Below are 21,556 nucleotides of genomic sequence, written 5' to 3'. Positions count from 1 at the left end.
TAAATGTAAATGGATTAAATTCTCCAATCAAAAGGCACAGAGTGGCTGAATGGATAAAAAACAAGGTCTAACGTTTATGCTGTTTGCAGAAGACTCATTTACTACAAGGACACACATAAGAACAAAGTGATGGGTTGGATAAAGATATTCCACACAAATGGAAACCAAAAGAAAGCAAGGATAACTATAGTTATATCAGAAAAAAGAACTTTAAGTCAAAAACTGTAACAAGAGACAAAGAAAGTCATTACATAATGATAAGAAAGGGTCAATGCATCAAGGGAATGTAACAGTTGTAAATGTGTATATACACAACATCAGAGCACCTAAAATATTGAGCAAATATTAACAGATCTGATGGGAGAAACAGACAATCCAGTAATAGCAGAGGATTTCAATACCCCACTTTCAATAATGAATGGATCGAAAGTCAGCCCTCGACACAAGGGTTTGTAAAAATAAGAAAAGATAAAAACAAAGAAAGACAAAAAGAAAAAATATAAAAAAAAAATAATAATAATAATGAATGGATCACCCAGACAGAAAATCAATACAGAAACAATGGACTCGAACTATACTTTAGATCAAATGGACCTAACAGACATATACAGAACCTTCCATCTAAAAACAACATAACACACCTTCTTCTCAAGTGCACCTGGAACATTCTCCAGAATAGAGCACATCAGGTCACAAAACAAGTCTCAGTAAATTTAAAAATACTGTAATCATACCAAGTATCTTTTCTGACCAAAATGGTATAAACCAGAAATCAATAACAGAAGGAAAACTGGAAAATTCACGAATATGTGGAAATTAAACAACACATTCCTGAACAACCAATGGGTCAAAGATAAAATCAAAAAATATCTTGAAACAAACAAAAATGGACACACAACATACCAAAACTTATGGGATGCAGCAAAAATAGAGCACAGAGGGAAGTTTAGAGTGATAACTGCCTACATTAAGAAGAAGAAAAAAAAAAATCTCACATAAACAACCCAAAGGAACTGGAAAAAGGACAAATTAAGCCCAAAGTTAGCAGAAAGAAGGAGATAACAGAGATCAGAGCAGAAATAAATGAAATCAGGAATAGAAAAACAATGGAAAACTGTTAGTTTTTTTTAAAAGATTAAATTGACAAACCTTTAGCTAGATTTACCAAGAAAAAAAGAGACAGGACTCAAAGAAATAACACTAAAAATGAAAGAGGAGACATTACAACTGATACCACAGAAACACAAAGGATCATAAGACACTGCTATGGACAATCATATGCCATCAAATTGGACAACCTAGAAGAAATGAATAAATTCCTAGAAACATACAATCTACCAAGTCTTAATAATAAAAATACAGAAAATCTGAACAGACTAATAAGTAAGGAGATTGATAATCTCCAGGACTAGATAGCTTCACAAGTGAATTCTACCAAACATTTAAAGAAGAATTAACATCAATTCTTCTCAAACTCTTCCAAAAAAATGAAGAAGAGGGAACACTTCCAAACTCATTTAACGAGACCAGCATTACCCTGGTACCAAAGCCAGATGATGACATTAAAATAAAACAACAGACCAACAGACCAACATCCATGACGAATATAAGTGCAAAAAATCTCAAAAAAATACTAGCAAAACAAATTCAACAGCACATTAAAAGGATCATACACCATGATCAAGTGAGACTTATCCCTGAGATGCAAGGATGGTTCAGTATACACAAATCAATAAATGTGATATAGCACATTAACAAAACAACAAAAATCATGATAATCCTAATAGATGCAGAAAAAGCAATTGACAAAATTCAACATTGTTTCATGATAAAAATACTCATTGGGTACAGAAGGAACATACCTCAACATAATAAAGGCCATATATGACACGCCCACAGCTTATATCATATTCAACAGTGAAAGTCTGAAAGCTTTTCCTTTAAGATCAAGAACAAGAAAAGGGTGAACATTCTGACCACTCCTATTCAACATAATACTAGAAGTCCTAGCCAGAGCAATTAGGCAAGAAAAAGAAATAAAGGCATCCAAATTGGAAAGGAAGAAGTAAAATTGTCTGTTTGCTGATGACATGATTTTGTATACAGAAAATTCTAAAGACTCCATCAAAAAAGTGTGAGGCCTAATAAACAAGTTCCATAAAGTTTCAGGATACAGGGACTTCCCTGGTGGCACAGTGGTTAAGAATCTGCCTGCCAATGCAGGGGACACAGGTTCAAGCCCTGGTCCAGGAAGATCGCACATGCCACAGAGCAACTAAGCCCATGTGCCACAACTACTGAGCCTGTGCTCTAGAGCCCATGAGCCACAACAACTGAAGCCCGTGCACCTAGAGCCTGTGCTCTGCAACAAGAGAAGCCACTGCAATGAGAAGCCTGTGCACCTCAACGAAGAATAGTCCCTGCTCGCCACACTAGAGAAAGCCCACGTGCAGCAACGAACACCCAATGCAGCCAAAAATTAATTAATTAATTAATTTTTTTTAAAAGTTTCAGGATACAAAATCGAACATACAAAAGTCAGTTCCATTTCTATACACCAACAATGAAATCAGTTTTATTTCTATACACAAACTATCTGAAAGAGAAATAAAGAAAATCCATTTAAAATAGCATCAAAAATAATAAAATACTTAGGAATAAAGTAAACAAGGAGGTGATAGATCTGTACATTGAAAACCACAAAACACTGCTGAAAGAAATGGAAGGAGGCACAAGTAAATGGAAAACAATGTTGTGGGTTTTTTTACAGAAATAAAAAGTTCCATCCTAAAACTCATTTGGAATCTCAATGTACCCTGAATAGCCAAATCTTGAACAAGAAGAACAAAGCTGGAAGTCTCAAACTTTCTCATTTCAAAAATTATTACAAAGCTATAGTAATCAAAACAGTGTGGTACTGGTATAAAGACAGACATACTAACCAATGGGACACAGTAGAGAGCCAGAAATAAACCCTTGCACATATGGTCAAATGATTTGACAAGGGTGCCAAGACCACTCAATGAGAAAAGAACAGTCTTTCCAACAAATGGTATTGGAAAAACTGGATATCTACCTGCAAAAGAATGAAATTGGACCCTTACCTTACACTGTAAGGGTAAAAAATTACCCTTACACAAAAATTAACTCAAAATGGATCAAAGACCTAAACATCTTGGAAGAAAACATAGGGGAAAAGCTTCATGAGATTGGATTTGGCAATTTCTTGGATATGACACCAAAAGCACAGGTAACAAAAGAAAAAAATGGATAAATTGGACTATATCCATATTTAAAACTTCCATGCTTCAAAGGACACAATCAACAGAGTAAAAAGGCAGCCTACAGAATGTAAGAAAATATTTGCAAGCCAAAGCAAATCACACTCTCTTTGTGGGTAACCTTGAAACAAAAGTCACAGAGGAGCTCCTTTTTGAGCTTTTTCACCAGGCTGGGCCAGTAATAAAAGTGAAAATTCCAAAAGATAAGGATGGTAAACCAAAGCAGTTTGCGTTTGTGAATTTCAAACGTAAAGTATCTGTTCCTTATGCCATGAATCTACTTTACGAATCAAGCTTTTTGGAAGGCCCATCAAAATTCAGATTAGATCAGGAAGTAACCATGCCTCACAGGAAGTCAGTTTGCCATATCCCCAGCATTGTGTTGGAAATTCAAGCCCTACTTCCACATCTCCTAATAGGTAAAAAAGGAGCTAAAATGACTCCATCAGCACAGATAATTCAAAGATCTTTCTCTTCTTCAGATAATTTTCAGAGACAAGCAGTGATGAACAGTGTTTTTAGACAGATGTCACATGGAGGGAAATTTGGTTCTCCATATCTGGATCAATCAGGATTTTCCCCATCAGTTCAGTCATATAATCACACTTTTTAAAAAATTTTTTAATTTATTTTTGTCTGCGTTGGGTCTTCACTGCTACGCGCGGGCTTTCTCTAGTTGTGGCGAGTGGGGGCTACTCTTCCTTGTGGTGCACGTGCTTCTCATTGCAGTGGCTTCTCTTGTTGCAGAGCACAGGCTCTAGGCACACGGGCTTTAGTAGTTGTGGCACGAGGGCTCAGTAGTTGTGGCAGACGAGCTTAGTTGCTCTGTGGTATGTGGGATCTTCCCGGACCAGGGATCGAACCCGTGTCCCCTGTACTGGCAGGTTGATTCTTAACCACTGTGCCACCAGGGAAGTCCCCCACATAATCATACTTTTAACCAGTCTTCAAGCTCCCAGTGGTGCCAAGATACACCATTATCACAGAGAAAAGTCAGACAGAATTCTCATTCCTACATGGCGGATAGACATTATAGCCGTAAACAGTGTTACACCACTGATCATGGGTCTGACCATCATTACAGAGAAAACAGAGATGATTTCTTCTATTAAGACAGGAATCACGATGGCTGGAGCCATGACTATGATAACAGAAGAGTGGTAGAGAAGGAAAATGGTGCTCATCTCGACACTAACAAGTGATAAAAGGATGTTTTCATAGGGTCACTCTAGGCCCTTTTTGTTACGTTTGTCTGGGACTGTTTTCTTAAAAAACTGTATAGAACAGCTTTACAAGTCGCCACATTTCTTTATAAAATTTTTAAAACCTAACAGCAGTCCAATACAGAAATGAGAAGAATTGTGGTTCTAGTTTTATTACATTAATAACCTTTCACCTCAGGGTTTTAAGAGGAGGAAAGGGTTTTATGCAAACGAAGGTGCCACAATTCCTAATCACTTTAGACAGTTGAGGAAGGGATGTATTATATGGATTAGCTGTATTATGGAGCAAATATTTTAATTATCTGTTATCTTTTTGTACTGCAAGAAGTTTCTTGTTAGTGAATCAGATTTTTGGTGTATATAATAGAAAACATTCAAGTTGATAGTCTTAAATGACTCAGTATTTTGTTAATAAATGAGAAAATGTAACCTCAGTGATTCATTTTACTAACATTTCAGAAAGCTTTTTGGTAAAGTTTCGGGATAAATCATATTATTTAACTTCTTAGAGAACTTAAGTGTAAGTTCTGTGACATAATCTGGAACGTTACCATAACTGAGCATACAAGTATACATCTACATGTGCTATTTCATTATAAAATTTTAGAATTTGCTCATTAAATCATGTTTGATGTATGACTGACGCCACTTAGGAAGTTAAATATCTCTAAATTTTTTTTTTTACAGTAAAAATACAGTGTTAATGTAAATCCCCTTATCCAGGAAGAAAAAAAATGTAAATGCATGGTCAGATAAAATGGTAAAATATTTTACTGAAAGTATACTTTTTTGGGGAAAAAATAGTTCACAAAACCTTTAAGTGCTGTCTCTATCACTCAAACTTCTAAAATTTTAACATTTTCAAAGTGCCCAAGACAAGTGTACAAGGACACATTTTATTGTTGAAATTGTATAGGTTGCTTTTTGTTTTTATTTGAACATTTGAGAATTTAGTCTTAAACACTTTCTGATTTAAAAATTTTAAAACCTTGTTTAACAAAACTTTTATGTATCAAGATACTGTTTCCGGGACTTCCCTGGTGTGATAGTGATTAAGAATCCACCTGCCAATGCAGGGGACACGGGTTTGAGCCCTGGTCCGGGAAGATCCCACATGCCGCAGAGCAACGAAGCCCCTCTGCCACAACTACTGAGCCTGTGCTCTACAGCCCGCGAGCCATAACTACTAAGCCCGTGTGCCACAACTACTGAAGCCCACACGCCTAGAGCCCATGCTCCACAACAAGAGAAGCCACTGCAATCAGAAGCCTGCGCACCACAACGAAGAGTAGCCCCCGCTCACCGCAACTAGAGAAAGCCGGCGTGCAACAACGAAGATCCAACGCAGCCAAATATAAAAATTAATTAAATAGTTAATTTAAAAAAACAGATGCTGTTTCCTTTTCATTGTAGAACTTGTTTATAAAAATTCATTCCTAGGGACTTCCCTGGTGTCACAGTAGTTAAGAATCCGCCTGCCAATGCAGGGTTCAAGCCCTGGTCCAGGAAGATCCCACATGCTGCAGAGCAACTAAGCCCGTGCACCACAACAACTGAGCCTGCATTCTAGAGCCTGCGAGCCACAACTACTGAGCTCACGTGACACAACTACTGAAGCCTGCGTGCCTAGAGCCTGTGCTCTGCAATAAGACAAGTCACCTCAATGAGAAGCCCGCACACCACAGCCAAGAGTAGCCCCCGCTCGCCACAACTAGAGAAAGCCCACGCGCAGCAACGAAGACCCAAAGCAGCCAAAAATAAATAAATAAATAAATAAATAAATAAATAAATAAATAATTTTAAAAGAGATTTTAAAAAAAATTCATTCCTTGAAAAAAAAAGAAATACTTGCAAATTGTATACCTGATAAGGAGTTAATAGCCAAAATATATAAAGAACTCTACAACTCAGTAACAAAAAACAAACAATCCCATTTTAAAAAATGGGCAAAGGACTTAAATTTTTTCCAAAGAAAATATACAAATGGCCAATAAGCACATGAAAAGATGCTCAACATCACTAATCATTAGACAAATGCAAATCAAAACCATAATGAAATACCCTCTCACACCCATTAGGATGGCTACCATCAAAAAAAAAACAGAAAATAAGTGTTGGCAAGGATTTGGAGAAATCAGAACTTGTGCACTGTTGGTGGGAATGTAAAATGGTACAGCCGTTAAGGAAAACAATGTGGTAATTCCTCAAAAAATTAAAAATAGCATTACCATATGATCCAGCAATTCCACTTCTGGGAATATACCCAAAAGAATTGAAAGCAGAGTCTGAAGAGATATTTATACACCCATGTTCATAGCAACATTATTCACAACAGCCAAAAGATGGAAGCAACTCAAGTATCTCTCACAGATGAATGGATAAACAAAATGTGGTATATACATTCAATGTGGGAATTCCCTGGCAGTCCAGTGGTTAAGACTCGGGCTTTCACTGCTGTGGACCCGGGTTCAATCTCTGGTTGGGGAACTAAGATCCCATAAGACATGCGGTGTGGCCAAAAAAAAAAAAAAAGTAAATACATTCAGCGTAATATTATTCAGCCTTAAAAAAGCCAAGGAAATTCTGGGGCTTCCCTGGTGGCGCAGTGGTTAAGAATCCGCCTGCCAATGTAGGGAACACGGGTTCGAGCCCTGGTCCGGGAAGATCCCACGTGCTGCAGAGCCTGTGCGCCACAACAACTGAGCCTGCGCTCTAGAGCCCGCAAGCCACAACTACTGAGCCCACGTGCCACAACTACTGAAGCCCACGAGCCTAGAGCCCGTGCTCCACAACAAGAGAAGCCACCGCAATGAGAAGCCTCTGCACCGCGAGAAAGAGTAGCCTCCGCTCGCCGCAACTAGAGAAAGCCCATGCACAGCAACGAAGATCCAATGTAGCCAAAAATAAAAAAATAAAATAATAATTAAAGAAGAAAAAAGCAAGGAAATTCTGACATACATTACAACATGGATGAACCTTGAGGACATTATGCTAAGTGATATAAGCCAATCACAAAAAGACAAATACTGTATGATTACACTTATATGAGGTACTTAGAGAATTCATAAAAACAGAACATAGAATAGTGGTTGCCAAAAGCTGTGGGGAGGGGAGAATGGGAAGTTGTTTAATGCTGTAGATTTTCAGTTTCACAAGATGAAAAGAGTTCTACTAGAGATTGGTTGCACAATGTAAACGTTCTTAACACTATTATACTGTATACTTAAAAATGGATAAGATGGTAAATTTTATGTTACGTATATTTTACAATTAAAAATAAAAAACAAATACTAACGGGCTTCCCTGGTGGCGCAGTGGTTAAGAATCTGCCTGCCAATGCAGGGGACACGGGTTCAATCCCCGGTCCGGGAAGATCCCACATGAGGCAGAGCAACTAAGCCCATGCACCACAACTACGGAGCCTGCGCTCTAGAGCCCGGGAGCCACAACTACTGAGCCTGCATGCCGCAACTATTGAAGCCCGCGTGCCTAGAGCCCGTGCTCTGCAACAAGAGAAGCCATCACAATGAGAAGGCCGCGCACCACAAAGAAGAGTAGCCCCCGCTCACCGCAACTAGAGAAAGTCCACGCGCAGCAACGAAGACCCAAAGCAGCCAAAAATAAATAAATAAAATAAATAAATTTATTTAAAAAAAAAACAAATACTAAGGAAAAGAGAGTAGGATGTAATGAAGTAGAGATTCTATAGGTAGGAACTACTTTTTCAAGAAGGTGGATTATAAAAGGGATCAGAAAAATGGGACAGTAACTGGCAGGAGACATGGGATCAAGCAGGGTATCTATTTTCCATTAGATAGGGGTGATATTTAAAGCTACGAGACTAGATAAAATTATGAAGGAAGAAGTGTAGATAGAAAAGAAACAAGGACTGAGTCCTGGGGATCTCCAAGGTTTAGAGATCAGGAAAATTGGGAGGAACCAGCAAAGGAGCCTGAAGAGGAAAGCCATAGATACTAGAGGAACAGGAGGGTATGGTGGTCTGCAAACCAAATGAAGAAAGTATTCCAAGGAATTGTGTGATCAAACGTGTCAAGTGTTGACAATAGATTAACAGTAAGATGAGGGCTACGAACTGACCACTGAAGAACATGAAAGTCATTGCAGACCTTCATAAGAGCAGTTTTGGTGGAGTGGTGGGAGTAAAAGCCTAACTGGATTAGGCTTAGGAGAAAATGAGAGGTGTGACACTATCAACAAGTAGAGAGGATGTGAGTCTACAGTAAATTTTACACTGTTGATGGAAACAAATGTGGTATACTTAGAAAGCAATTTAGCATTATCTCTTTTTTAATTAATTAATTTTTTTGGCCATGCTGTGCAGCATGCAGGATCTCAGTTCCCAACCAGGGATCCAACCCGTGCCCCCTAAAGTGGAAGTGCAGAGTCCTAACCACCGGTCCGCCAGGGAATTCCCTAGCATTATCTCTTAAAGGTGAACATTCACATACCTATACTGCACAGTCCCACACCTAGGTATAAACCCAAAAGAAATTCTTACACAAATGTACCACATAAATGATAATATTCTGAGCATCAGTGTTAGGAATAGCAAAAACAAACAAGCCTGGATTAATCCAAAAGCTCACTGGCAGGAGAATGGATAAATTATGGTTTATTCACAAAATGAAATATTATACAACATGAAAAAATGAATAAAACAGCTATATACAACATGAATTAATCATGAAGATGTAACACTGAATGGAAACAAACAGAAGACTGTATTGCAATAAGACAATATAGTAGTGGCTGAGAGCATAGACTAGGAGCCAAACTATCTGGGTTCAAATCCCAGCTGGGCCATTCACTAGCAACGTGATTATTAAACTCTCCGTAGTTCATTTTTTCTCATCTGTGAAACAGGGAAAATAATAATGAAATTGTCATAAGGATTAAATGATATAATATATATAATTATACATAAACTACTTAGAACAATGTAAACAAGCAAATTAAACATGACTTTAAACTATGTTTTAAAAAAGCAATAGAATAATAAATACAAAATTTAAAAGAGTGGTTACCTCTAGAAGGGAGGGAAGGAGGGGATGGGATGGGGAGAAACTCCTAAGTATATGCAATTTACAGGCAATGATTCTAGTTCTTGAGTTGGAAGATGGGCTTACAGGTGTTCCTCTTATTATTATGCTTTAGAGTTACATGTAACCTTTTGTATTATCAAATAATATATTAAAGATAATAAAAGAAAAAGTGATGGAAGGAAATAAACTGGAGACAGCTAGTATATAACTCTTGAATAAACAACACTTTCAGATAGTTTATATAAAGGGAAGAAGAGAAATGGGGCAGCAGGTGGAGGAAGAAATGGCATCAAGAAAAAGGGGGTTTTTTTGATAAAAGAAATAAGTCTATTTACATACTGATATATGATTATAAATATTAACAAATATTACCAATCCTCAAAAATAACCCAATAAAGTATATCAGTACTTTAAGATGAAGAACTCAAGGTCAGAGAGCCTAAGAAACTTGGAACTGGGTCACACATCTAATAAGTGACAAAAGCCATGTTTAAATTCAGATCTAACTCCAAATTTCACAACTTTATTTTATTTTAAAATTTTTATTGGAGTCTAGTTGATTTACAATGTTGTGTTAGTTTCAGGTGTACAGCAAAGTGAATTAGTTATACATATACATATATCCAATCTTTTTTAGATTATTTTCCCATACAGGCCATTACACAGTATCGAGTAGAGTTCCCTGTGCTATACAGTCGGTCCTTATTAGTAATCTATTTTATATACAGTGGTGTATATATGTCAATCCCAATCTTCCAATTTATCCCTCCCTCCCACCCCCTTCGAAATTTCACAATCTGTATAGAACACAATGCTGCTTTCCTTTTCTTAATCTTAATTTAATGCCTAACATTAATTACATTTATTAGGATATATATTTTAAGTATCTACTAGATAGGCTTAAGATGCTGTATCAGGTGTTTCAGAGGATAATAAACTGAACAACACTGTCTTTACCTTTACAGAGTTTACACTACGGCAACGAAGATAAGACAATCACCTAAATGATTCCAATACAATGCAAAATTATATAAATACCACATATGAAGTACAAAATATTATGGAGGCTAAGAAAAAAAGTCCCCTTTGGGGTTAGGAGGTAGAGGGATTAGGAGAAGCTGTATAGAAGAGGTAACATTTCAGCTGAACTTCTAAAGCGTAGTTAGGGTTTTGAAAGACAGTTTTGACTGTGAGCTCTTGAATGGCCACCATCATGCCTTAGCCCCAGGTCCTAGCATTCTGGAGCTATTTAACGAATGTGGGTAGAGTGAACAAATGAACAGAAAGGCCATTCCAAAAGGAAGCAACAACAACAACAACAAAAGGATCAGAGGCTGAATACTACATGAGGCACAATGACAAAAGAATCAGAGAGTAGGAGGGATATGAATATGAACATATATATTTGGAAAGTAAGTATCAAATTACTCATCATGATTCTTTTTACATTTTGGCTCCCATATCTCCCATCTTTAAGAAAGTTCTCTCAACACTACCACCATCCTCTTGCAGGCTTTATCTCATTTCTCTGCTCCCCATCCTTTTAAAATAACAATGTTATGAGATATAATTTATATACCATGTAATTAACCCATTTAAAGTATAATTTCAATGGTATTTGGATCACAGAGTTGTGCAACTATCACCACAGTCAATTTTAGAACATTTTCATTACCCCAGAAAGAAACCCAATACCCATTACCAGTCACTCCTCTTTCCCCCCCCCAACCATCTCCTACTCCATCCCTAGGCAACTACTAATCTGCTTTCTGTCTCTCTGGATTTGCCTATTCTGGATATTTCATATAAATGGAAGCATCAAATACAGTTGACCCTTGACCAACACAGGTTTGCACTGCACAGGTCCACTTATATGTGGATTTTCTTCAATAGTAAATACTACAGTACAGCACGACCTGCTGTTGGTTGAATCCTAGGATGTAGAACCATGGATATAGAGGAGTCACGTATATATGGACGATCGACTATAGCTTACACATAGATTTTCCCAAGCCCTGCATTGTTCAAGGGTCAAATGTATGCGTTCTTTTGTGAGTGGCTTCTTTCACTAACATAATGTTTTCAAGGTTCATCCATTTTGTAGAATGTATCAGTACTCTATTACTTTTTTTTTTTTTTTGGCTGTGTTGTGTCTTCGTTGCTGCGCGAGCTTTCTCTAGTTGCGGCAAGCAGGGGCTACTCTTCGTTGCTGTGCACAGGCTTCTCATTGCAGTGGCTTCTCCTGTTGCAGAGCACGGGCTCTAGGCACACAGGCTTCAGTAGTTGTGGCACGTGGGCTCAGCAGTTGTGGCTCACGGGCTCTAGAGTGCAGGCTCAGTAGTTGTGGCGCACGGGCTTAGTTGCTCTGCAGCACGTGGGATCTTCTCGAACCTGTGTCCCCTGCATTGGCAGGCGGATTCTTAACCACTGTGGCACCAGGGAAGTCCCTCTATTACTTTATGACTGAATAAAATTCCAAAATTCCATTGTATGGGTATATATAATATTTTATTTATCCTTTCATCAGTTGATGGATATTTGGGTTGTTTCCACCTTTGGGCTATTATGTATAATGCTGCTTTGAACAATCACGTACAGGTTTTTGTGTGGACGTGTTTTAATTTCTCTTGGGTATATACCTAGGAGTGTGTTTAACCTTTTAAGGAACTGCCAAACTGTTTTTCAAAGCAGCTGCACCATTTTATATTCCCATCAGCAGTGTATAAGGGTCCAATTACACCACACATTATTATCTGTGTTTTTGATTACAGCCATCCTTGTGGGTGTGAAGTGGTATCTCACTGTGGTTTTGATTCCTTGATGGCTAATGATGCTGAACATCTTTTCATGGCTATTTGTAGATCTTCTCTGGAGAAATATCTATTCAGACCTTTTGCCCATTTTTTAAATTGGGTTCTGCTCTTCATCTTAATCAAAGTTCTTAAAAGATTAGTCTATATATACCATTTATACTTCCTTACCTTCTTTCACTCAACAACCCACTCCAACCCTGCTTTTGCTCCCCCGCTCTGAAATTGCATGTCAAAGTCACCAACCACCTCTACACTGACAAAATCAATGACTATTCATCAGTCTTCATCTTCCAGGATTAACTCTATGGTTTGCACATCTGCATTTTAATTCCAGCTGACTTTTTTTTTTTGGCCGCACCGCGTGGAACGTGGGATCTTAGTTCCCCGATCAGGGATCGAACCCACGTCCCCTGCATTGGAAGCACAGAGTCTTAACCACTGGACCACCAGGGAAGTCCCTGACTTTCTATTCTAATCTATATTTTCTTTTGTCCTGTTTCTTTTCTATATTTTTGTTTTATTATACAGCATATTTTCTTATGGGTTGAGAAATGTAAACCAACAACTAAAGGTTATATCCAGAGAACTGCAGGTAACACAACTGGCTAGAGCAGAGTCAATGTGATGAAATCATGCAGGGGAGGTGGGGAAGATAAGGAAAGGCTGGATAAACAGTGGGTATTGGGCTAAGGATTCGGACTTTGTTTAGCAGGTGATACACAGCCATTAAAAGTTTGTATATAAGAAATGCTCAGCACTAAACTGCTGGAATGTTGGGAGATTATTCTGGTAGCAGGTATAAAATTACTTGGGGTCAAGGGGTAGGGAGTGGAGAAATAGGAGACAAGATCATGCGGGATGTTTATTGCTGTGGTAATGAGGGCATAAGTCAGTGTAATAGAGCTAAAAAAAAAAAAAAAGGAGGAATCAATGGAAAGACATTACTACTAAACTTTAACCAAGTGAGTTAACTTTATTACTGATAACAGAACTATTAGCTGCCCCCAGTCAAGAGACATTAGACTTTAAAAGTTCTACTAAATTTGATTTGATGGAAACTAGATGAAAATGTAGTAAACACAGAAAAATTCTCTCTCCCTGTTAGAAGTATAAACAATTCTAGTATTGCTTCCTACTTTCTTCTCTCCTGAGTAAACTCTTCCAAAAATCTCAGGTAACTCAAACTTCTTAAAGAGTGAAAGTCTGGCAGTGCCTGCCAGTCAGTTCTACTCTCATCATTGCCTCCACTCCCCCCAACTCCCAGCCCCAATATGGTCTTCAATATGTTAAAATCAAGAAGAAATAGAAATTTATGCAAAATACGTTGGGGAAGGCACATTATCCCAAGTTAAACACAGTCCCTTTTCTTTTTTTCCAAAGGGAATGGTTGCTGATGCTCTGAGGAGTTAACTTATAATAACACATGCCAGGAAGATGATGTCAGGGAAGGCGTGGTTAGGTTCTTTACAAGTCTGAAATTCCTTTAGTCCCAAACACTTCCTCTTTCAATCTCACCTATACTCAAATCTCTCTACTGAGGCAACTCTTTCAAAAGTTGAAGGAAGTGTTGAGACCCTAGAACTCTGATCTTTTTTTTTTTTAAGAATGAAGAATAATTGAAGGCCATTAAAATAGATGTGTTTTTTTTTAATGTACCATAATTTTGCAGAATCTCTCTTTGAAATCCACATTTTCCCCCTTCTGTGACTATTTTAATTCCAAAGAAAGGAAAGGATATTCAACACTACATCCTGAGAAAGAATGTGCCTTTATCAGGCATTATATATTTGCTGATTGTATGCCTATATTTACAACAGCCAAAAAAGAATAAGAAAACTGAAATTGTCCTGGGCTCCTCAGGAAACAACTTCCCTGATAAAGTATACAAATATGTTTCAAAATAAAACAATCCTACTTTTCTTTCTTGCCACATCGCAGGGCTTGTAGGATCTTAGTTCCCTGACCAGGGATTGAACCCCTGGCCATGGCAGTGAAAGCGCCGAGTCCTAACCACTGGACTGCCAGGGAAGTCCCCAGACAATCCTACTTTTTAAAGACAAATAGGACTTCCCTGGTGGCGCAGTGGTTAAGAATCTGCCTGTCAATGCAGGGGACACGGGTTCAAGCCCTGGTCCAGGAAGATCCCACATGCCACGGAGCAACTAAACCCGTGTGCCACAACTACTGAGCCCACGTGCCACAACTATTTAAGCCCGCGGGCCTACAGCCCATGCTCCACAACAAGAGAAGCCACCGCAATGAGAAGCCCACGCACCACAAGGAAGAGTAGCCCCCGCTCGCCTCAACTAGAAAGTCCACACGCAACAAAGACCCAATGCAGACAAAAATAAATAAATAAATAATAAAGACAAGTAAATAAAACTAATGAAGTCAGAACAGTAATGTACAAATAGCTTTTCAAACTGAGCTCACTGGAAATTATTTTTATTCCACCAACCAGAAGTGATGACTACAGTAAATTATGATGTAAAAATGCTCCTTAAAGAAGGCAGATCTCTGCAAATCTATTATTTCCAGATTTTGGTATAACAAAATGATGGACAATAAAAGCACATATTTATATGTACTTTTTCAGAAGTTTAGAATTTTGTTCTTTATTTCAGTTTTTTAAATGTTTCAGACAGGTTCAAGAACTTTTTTACATAGACTTGTCCTACTTGAGAAACTGAGCAAATAAGCCAATGTCAAAATTAAAACTTTACTTGTCATAGAAAAAAGTCTGGTAGAATAGATAGAGCAAACTGCTACTAGTTATTTCCCTTAAGGAGTGGGATTTAGGTAAGGAACTTCAGGACATGAAGGGAAGACTTGACTTTTTATTTTATATACCTCTTTATGCTTAAATTTTAAAAATAGACATGTCTTACATTTATTACTAAAAACTAATAAGTTATTTTAAAAATTTAACCTTCAGTATAAAAATGGACAAATTACATGAGCAGATTCACTCAAAACAGTCTTCCCAAAAAAATGAATGAACACATTAAGCCATACATATAAACAAAAAGACAAAGAGCAATGTAGCAATCATTTAGTTTAAATATACTCAACACCCACAAACCTATATATACACACAAGGAGTCATCGATACAGTCACAAAGTGATGTCATCATAACAGTGACCTGTAAGAACCCAAAGAATACTTAACAAATACACTAGTAAGTATGTATCTACCCCTACCCCAGGTTTCCTAATGTGTTTCCCAAACCTTACAAGTTATCAGAAAGAGATATGAGATTTGAATCCCAGTCCGCAATCATACCTCTTGTCCCCTACACTATCCTAGATTTAGAAGCTGGTTAAATGTTTCCTATACAACAAGGGGGAAAGGGAGTGGAGAGCTAAGAAAAGAGAATATTTTAGATAGCATCAAATACATGAAGCCGCTAATAGGGAAAAAACCAATTTCTGGAATTCATTTTACTGTATTTTAATGGGTAACCTGAGAGACTTGGAGGGAAAAAATTAGGAAGGAGATTTCATACAGTACTATACAAGATATGAAAAGAATAAAGACAGATTAGATATCTCTCTATCAAAATCATATTGATTTATGTGTGTGTGTGTGTGTATATATATATATATATATATATATATATATACATTTAAAATTGACAACAAATATGAACCCATATTTCTTAAGGATGTAACACAATGAATACCACATAAACTAACACCCATAAACTAACACTAGGTGTTCTGGGTCTAAACACTTACCAATGCCTTGATCAGATACTTTGTTCACCTATAACAGTCTCCCTAGGTGTATAAGAAAGCATCAGGAATTCTTACCCACTGCCTGACAATCCATCAAATGAGCAAAAGATCCTTAAATGTCTAAGGCACCTTTTTTCTTCAAAGAACAGCTATATAAAATCAAGAGACGGGGTAAATGGTCTTTCTGCTACAGCATACAGTTCCTCCTAATCAGCACGGTGTGCACTGAAATGCCAAGAAACTGCCCAAGATATTCCCTGGCAATTGTGGGGATGACTGTACACCTCTCCCCAGACTGCCCCTGTGCCCAAGCATAGACTCCAGAGATCTCTGCTGAGCCTGGCTATCTGCAGAGCAGGAAGGCCCAGCTCAGCAGCAGACCCCAAAGAATCACAGAATTCTCTGCCTTAATTCCCAAGGTATGTCTTCTCTTAAAACTCCTTCCCTACAGGCTGGGTGGGGTAGGGTCTCTATCTAAGCTAGAAGAGTAGACTCAGTCCTCAGATGATGCTGTTGTGATTTCACTGACTGTATTCAGCTACCTGATAATGCTGGAGGAATGGTAGGAAGGAAGGTGGGCTGGGGGGAGAATGCAAACAGTTAATCAAAATGACAAAATAACCTTGGAGGTGGTAGGCTGGGGGCCAGGGTCTGAGGTGACATATTTTCCCTGTGAAAACTGGATACATCAGCAGGAAGTCAAACTAACTTCGTTTCACAAAGACACAAACTTGCAAAGCTTAATTTGTTTTTAATTCCACTGCCTTCAGGCCTCACATAAGGGACTATAAATTCCTGAAACTTCAGAACCAGGTGAGAAAAGATGCCAAAAAAAGTGATGGAAAAAGAGAGGCGCTGAGAGGAGAGGAATCCCGTTCCCCTCTTAAGGAGAATGTTAAAGCCAAGGACACTCCCGATCCCCAGAAAAGGAAGTAGCTGGATTCCAAAAAAGCACTTTTCCCTACCTTCTTGTTGTTCTTGTTATAGCCAAAAGTCGAAATCCCAGGCCTTGAAGTCACTGATAGCAGCATTTTCTCTTTAATGTTAGGAAGCTAAGAGACAGAAGAGGGGAAGAAGAAGAGGGAAAGGGAGAGGAAAGAGAGAGAGGGAGAGGGAGAGGGAGGGAAGGAGGGAGGGAGGAAGAGAAGGGAGAGGGAGAAAGGAGGGGGAGGAGAAAGGGGGAGAGAAGGAGGGGGGGAGTAAAGAATGAGCTAGGGCTGCTTGTTTACGTCACTGATAGAACTTAACCCCGAGTCTGAGTGAGGCTCTTCCACTGGGTCCTAATGCCCAAGATGTTTTTTTGGGTTTTTGTTTTTCTGTTTTCCCCCACAGGCTTAGCAGTTAAAGCAAAAGAAAAGTTCTTAGGTCTACCGCTTTCAACTCCATCACCTTTCCTATATGAACAAGTGCAGATTCCCACGAAAAAATGAGGATATTTTCTCCTTAGATCTCAGCTATAAGAAGATTCCAATCTTGATTTTAAAGGGGCCACTGGGACACTGCTTTGGAGAACGTGTGAAGAAAATCACAGTACTGAGAAAGAATATGTGAGGTGAGCTCAGGACTTACCCCCCACTTCATATTGATGGCGATCTTAACACACAAAGAAAGAACAAACAGAAGAGCTCACCAAAGAGCAGAGACAAGCAAAACAGAGGATGGGAAATAACTAGTTTCAGATCCTTGGATAGTTTTACTCCTCTTGGGTTATGCTGATGGGCTGATGCCTCTTAATCTTTTTCAGATTCTCCCAGGTATGCCTTAACACTTAAGAAGGAATTTTCAAACTGGACTATGTCATGAAACTTGGTGCCTAGTGCTTTCTTTTTTCTTTCCCCCAGCTTTATTGAGATATAATTGCCTAGTGATTTCTTCAATTGTAAGCTATCTTATTTGAATCTTTATCCCACTATTTCCTAGTCTTCAAGGTCTATGAAGCTGAACAATTAGTTACTCACCCAACCTGAAATTTATGCCCAAGCTGAAGTTCACAGAGTTGGGATGTCTGCTTCAAGCTGTCTGTGAGCTGCAGAAAAAAATAAATAAATATTTTAAAAACATATGCTTCACAGAGAAGAAAAATACAAAGTTCTTAGGAAAGAAGAACATTAGAGTCAAGAAATGAACACAGTTGCAACACTCACCTCTAATACTTTCAAAGGAATGTCCTGTAGAAGGCAACTTAACAATAAAAGAAACTTGTTGGAAAACAAAAATTTAAGAATGATACCCAGTAATTTACCAATCCAGTCCAAGTAGAACAGGGATATAGAATGAAAGCTTTCAAATCACTTCTTAAGGCCCCCTCACAGCCATAGTGGATATTCTAAGTAATAAATTAACTCTGTCTGCTTTGCCACAAAAAACATTAAGCCCAAACCGTCCCTTAAATGAAGTCCCAGTCTCTATTCTAGTTTTCCTGTCACCTTTTTGCTATAATAATGGGACAGACAGTACCAACAGTCTGCAGAGTAAATACACACATACGATACCCCCAATCTCTGACTTTCATTTCCAATAGGACAGGAAGTTCCTGCTCAGCTCAAGGGACACAGGAAGGGTGGGAACAGCCTCAATGTGGGAATTGCAACTGAGATTGGAAGCACAGCAGCCAAATGCAGTCAATAAATCAATAAAGGCATCTCTCAGTGATACCATATTTTTTTAAAGTCCCTTTTCTGCCCTCAGAGATTCTCATTCATGATATGCCAAGTTATCATTGCCATTTAGGTCCTTGGTTGATGTCTTCTCCCTTAGCCTAACAATGTGGTACAAAACCTTAATCTTTAAGGCCTGATTTATAATGGGATTTATAATAGCAGTCAACCTAATTTAATTTTTTAAAACTTCTCATATTCTCAACGTGTTGTGTTCTCTTACTGCACTCCTTAACGCTCAATGATATCTTAGAACTTAAAATAGTTAAAACCGTAAGTTTTAGAGAGCAGCAGACATGAGTTCAAATCCTGACACCACTGTTAGTTACTGTTTATGTAACTTTAGGCCAAGTTACTTAACATCTCTAATTTACTCATTTCCAAAATGGAGATAATACCTACTTCATTAGCCTTTGGAATCAAATCTAAGTTCTGGTTCGGTCCTGTCACTCACAAGCTGAGTGACACTGGGAGAATTCCCTCACATCTGAACTTTACTTCTCTCATCTGTAAAATACAGTAAATAAATAGTCTCTGCTTCCTAAAATTGTAGTGAAATGAAATAAGGCAATGTATATAAAGCCCTTAGGCAGGTATCTGGCACTTGGTACACACTCAACAGATGTTAGCTCCATTTTGATTAATTACCCTACTGTCTCCCAGTGTATCCCTCTGGGTATTGTATAACCCAGATTTTATGATCTGAAGTGAACATTTCCAAAAACTAGTATCTTAGTTACATTCAAAAGATCATACTAGGACTAGGCAGGCTAAACTATATAAGTGGAAATACTGAATAAGAAATTTCAGGAATCACCCAGTCCAATTTCATTTCTCTGCCTTCTATAAGCAAATAATCCAATTATTTGGAAATTCTTTTCATAACTCCCAATCTCTTGGAAATTGGTGGACCGTCTCATCTCTAGGAAAAAAAGGAAACAAAATAGTACAGAATCAAAGTACACTAGACAAGACATCCCAGCTCCCATTTCTCTAGAGTCCTACTACTCTAAGAAATTGAAATTGATCTAGAAAAAAGGAGGATCTTCATGTATCCTGAAATTTAACACCATTTTGCCATTCTAAAAGTAGAAGGTATCAGAAGGGAGATAAAGAAGGATCCAATTAAATAAATTCTATTTTGTAAATTCTATATAAATTCCATATGTATTTACTAATACAAAAACCTGTATGTTTATACTCTGATTATAAGTTTAGGGCCATAAAAGTAAAATAACCCAGACTGGTGAACTGATGCCAAAGGTCAATTATGTCAAAGAGCACCAACAGGACTGGAAACTACATCCTTTACTCTGGTAAGTATATTTTTAAAGGAGGCTATGGAATCTTGTGGAAGTGACAGAGAAGGTAATGGAGTTCTGTGGTTATATTCAGGAAGTATATGAGAAGAGGAAGAATCCTATTTCTTCCAGTGTGTTTACTTTGATCACCGCCCCCCATCTGCTTTGCGCATTATATTGCTTACATTATTCCAGATTTAGTCAATGCCTCTCAAATTCTTGGTTCTCTTGAGCCCAGCACCCAAAAGTTGTTTTGAGTGGAAAAAGTAAAATAAGTTATTTGGAACATCTCTTGGAAGGAGACATTTATACCTCGGATTCAATATAGACTGGTTTGTGATTTCTTCAGAAAAACTGTAACAGGGAAGAACAAATCTGACTCCATATTGGACCTGTTTCTTTTACTTTAACCTTTGTATTCTATTGCTTTTGCTATAAGTTAAGAATGTTGCCTATAGCCTGAAATATACAGGATAGCCCATTCTCAAGGCTCTGACCTTTAAAGATATAAAACTTTTCCATTCGTATAGAGGTAAAAAGTTGTAGAACAGAGAATAACATTTGTCATGTTGGAGGTTTACAGGAACAACATGACCTGACCTACGTGGACAGATGCAAGAACAAAGGATTCTGACATGAAGAAGTTTGCAGCAACCAACCACACCCCCTCCCCTTTTAGTAAAAAAGAAGCCTAAATTCTAACTTGGGTAAGATGGTTCTTTAGGACACTAGTCCACCACTTCTCGGTCTGCTGGCTTTCTGAATAAAGTCACTATTCCTTGCCCCAACAACTTGTCTCTCGGTTTACTGGCCTGTCCTTCGGCAAGCAGCACGAGCTTGGACTCGGTAACAAAACAACACTTTTAAGTATGTGTCTCAGGTAGAGAGCAGTTGGGGTCAGATCAACCCTGACTTGTATGTTGAAAGATGACTGCATGCAACTATTGGCCCCTCCACATCAGGGTGGAGAACTCAAGGAATGTAGTACCTGCAGATATGCCAGACCCTAGCTGTAGGACTAGAGCCAGGCTGATGTAGCACATGTGTCTGCCAGCAGTGAGACAGGGCCAAGTTTGTTAGTGGAGCTCTGAATATGGTTCAGAGACCTGAACAAGTATATTAGGGCCAAGGGTTTTTTTTTTTCCCAGCTATTCATATTCTCTGTGGGGATTTCCCTGGCAGTCCAGTGGTTAAGACTCCGCACCTCCGCTGCAGGGCGTGCGGGTTTGATCCCTGGTCAGGGAACTAAGATCGCGGCCAAAAAAATACATATACATATATTTTTAAAAATAAATATATAAATATAAATATATGTATTTTATATATATATATATATATATATATATATATATATATATATATGTATTCTCCGTGGATTATCTTTCCTCCCACTGATTAACTTTTGTGCCCAAAAGTCTAGGTCATGAAAAAAGACCAAAAAGTTCAATTTATTTAATGGTAAAGAGATGAGGTAATGCCT

At 38.1% G+C, this 21,556-nt stretch overlaps 2 protein-coding genes across 6 annotated transcripts in view; one reads left to right on the top strand and one right to left on the bottom strand.

The window, feature by feature from the left end:
• Positions 1 to 17,272, bottom strand: part of RBMS2 (RNA binding motif single stranded interacting protein 2) — a 60,191-nt gene extending 42,919 nt beyond the window's left edge. For all 5 annotated transcript variants that reach the window (XM_068559791.1, XM_068559792.1, XM_068559794.1 and 2 more), the window contains exon 1: positions 17,084 to 17,272. In XM_068559791.1, the coding sequence (XP_068415892.1) occupies positions 17,084 to 17,149 (66 nt within the window). In that variant the 5' untranslated portion in view covers positions 17,150 to 17,272. The remainder of the gene's footprint in view (positions 1 to 17,083) is intronic.
• LOC137775676 (RNA-binding protein 7-like) lies at positions 3,718 to 4,393 on the top strand. The gene is made up of 2 exons (XM_068561756.1): positions 3,718 to 3,877; positions 4,206 to 4,393. Exons 1-2 carry the CDS (start codon positions 3,718 to 3,720, stop codon positions 4,391 to 4,393), a joined length of 348 nt encoding a protein of 115 aa, XP_068417857.1.
• Positions 17,273 to 21,556: the final 4,284 nt, after the last annotated feature.

The sequence above is a fragment of the Eschrichtius robustus genome, chromosome 13 (assembly GCF_028021215.1).
Source record: "Eschrichtius robustus isolate mEscRob2 chromosome 13, mEscRob2.pri, whole genome shotgun sequence".
NCBI classification, from domain to species: Eukaryota; Metazoa; Chordata; class Mammalia; order Artiodactyla; family Eschrichtiidae; genus Eschrichtius; species Eschrichtius robustus.
This window is presented reverse-complemented; position numbering and strand designations above follow the sequence as displayed.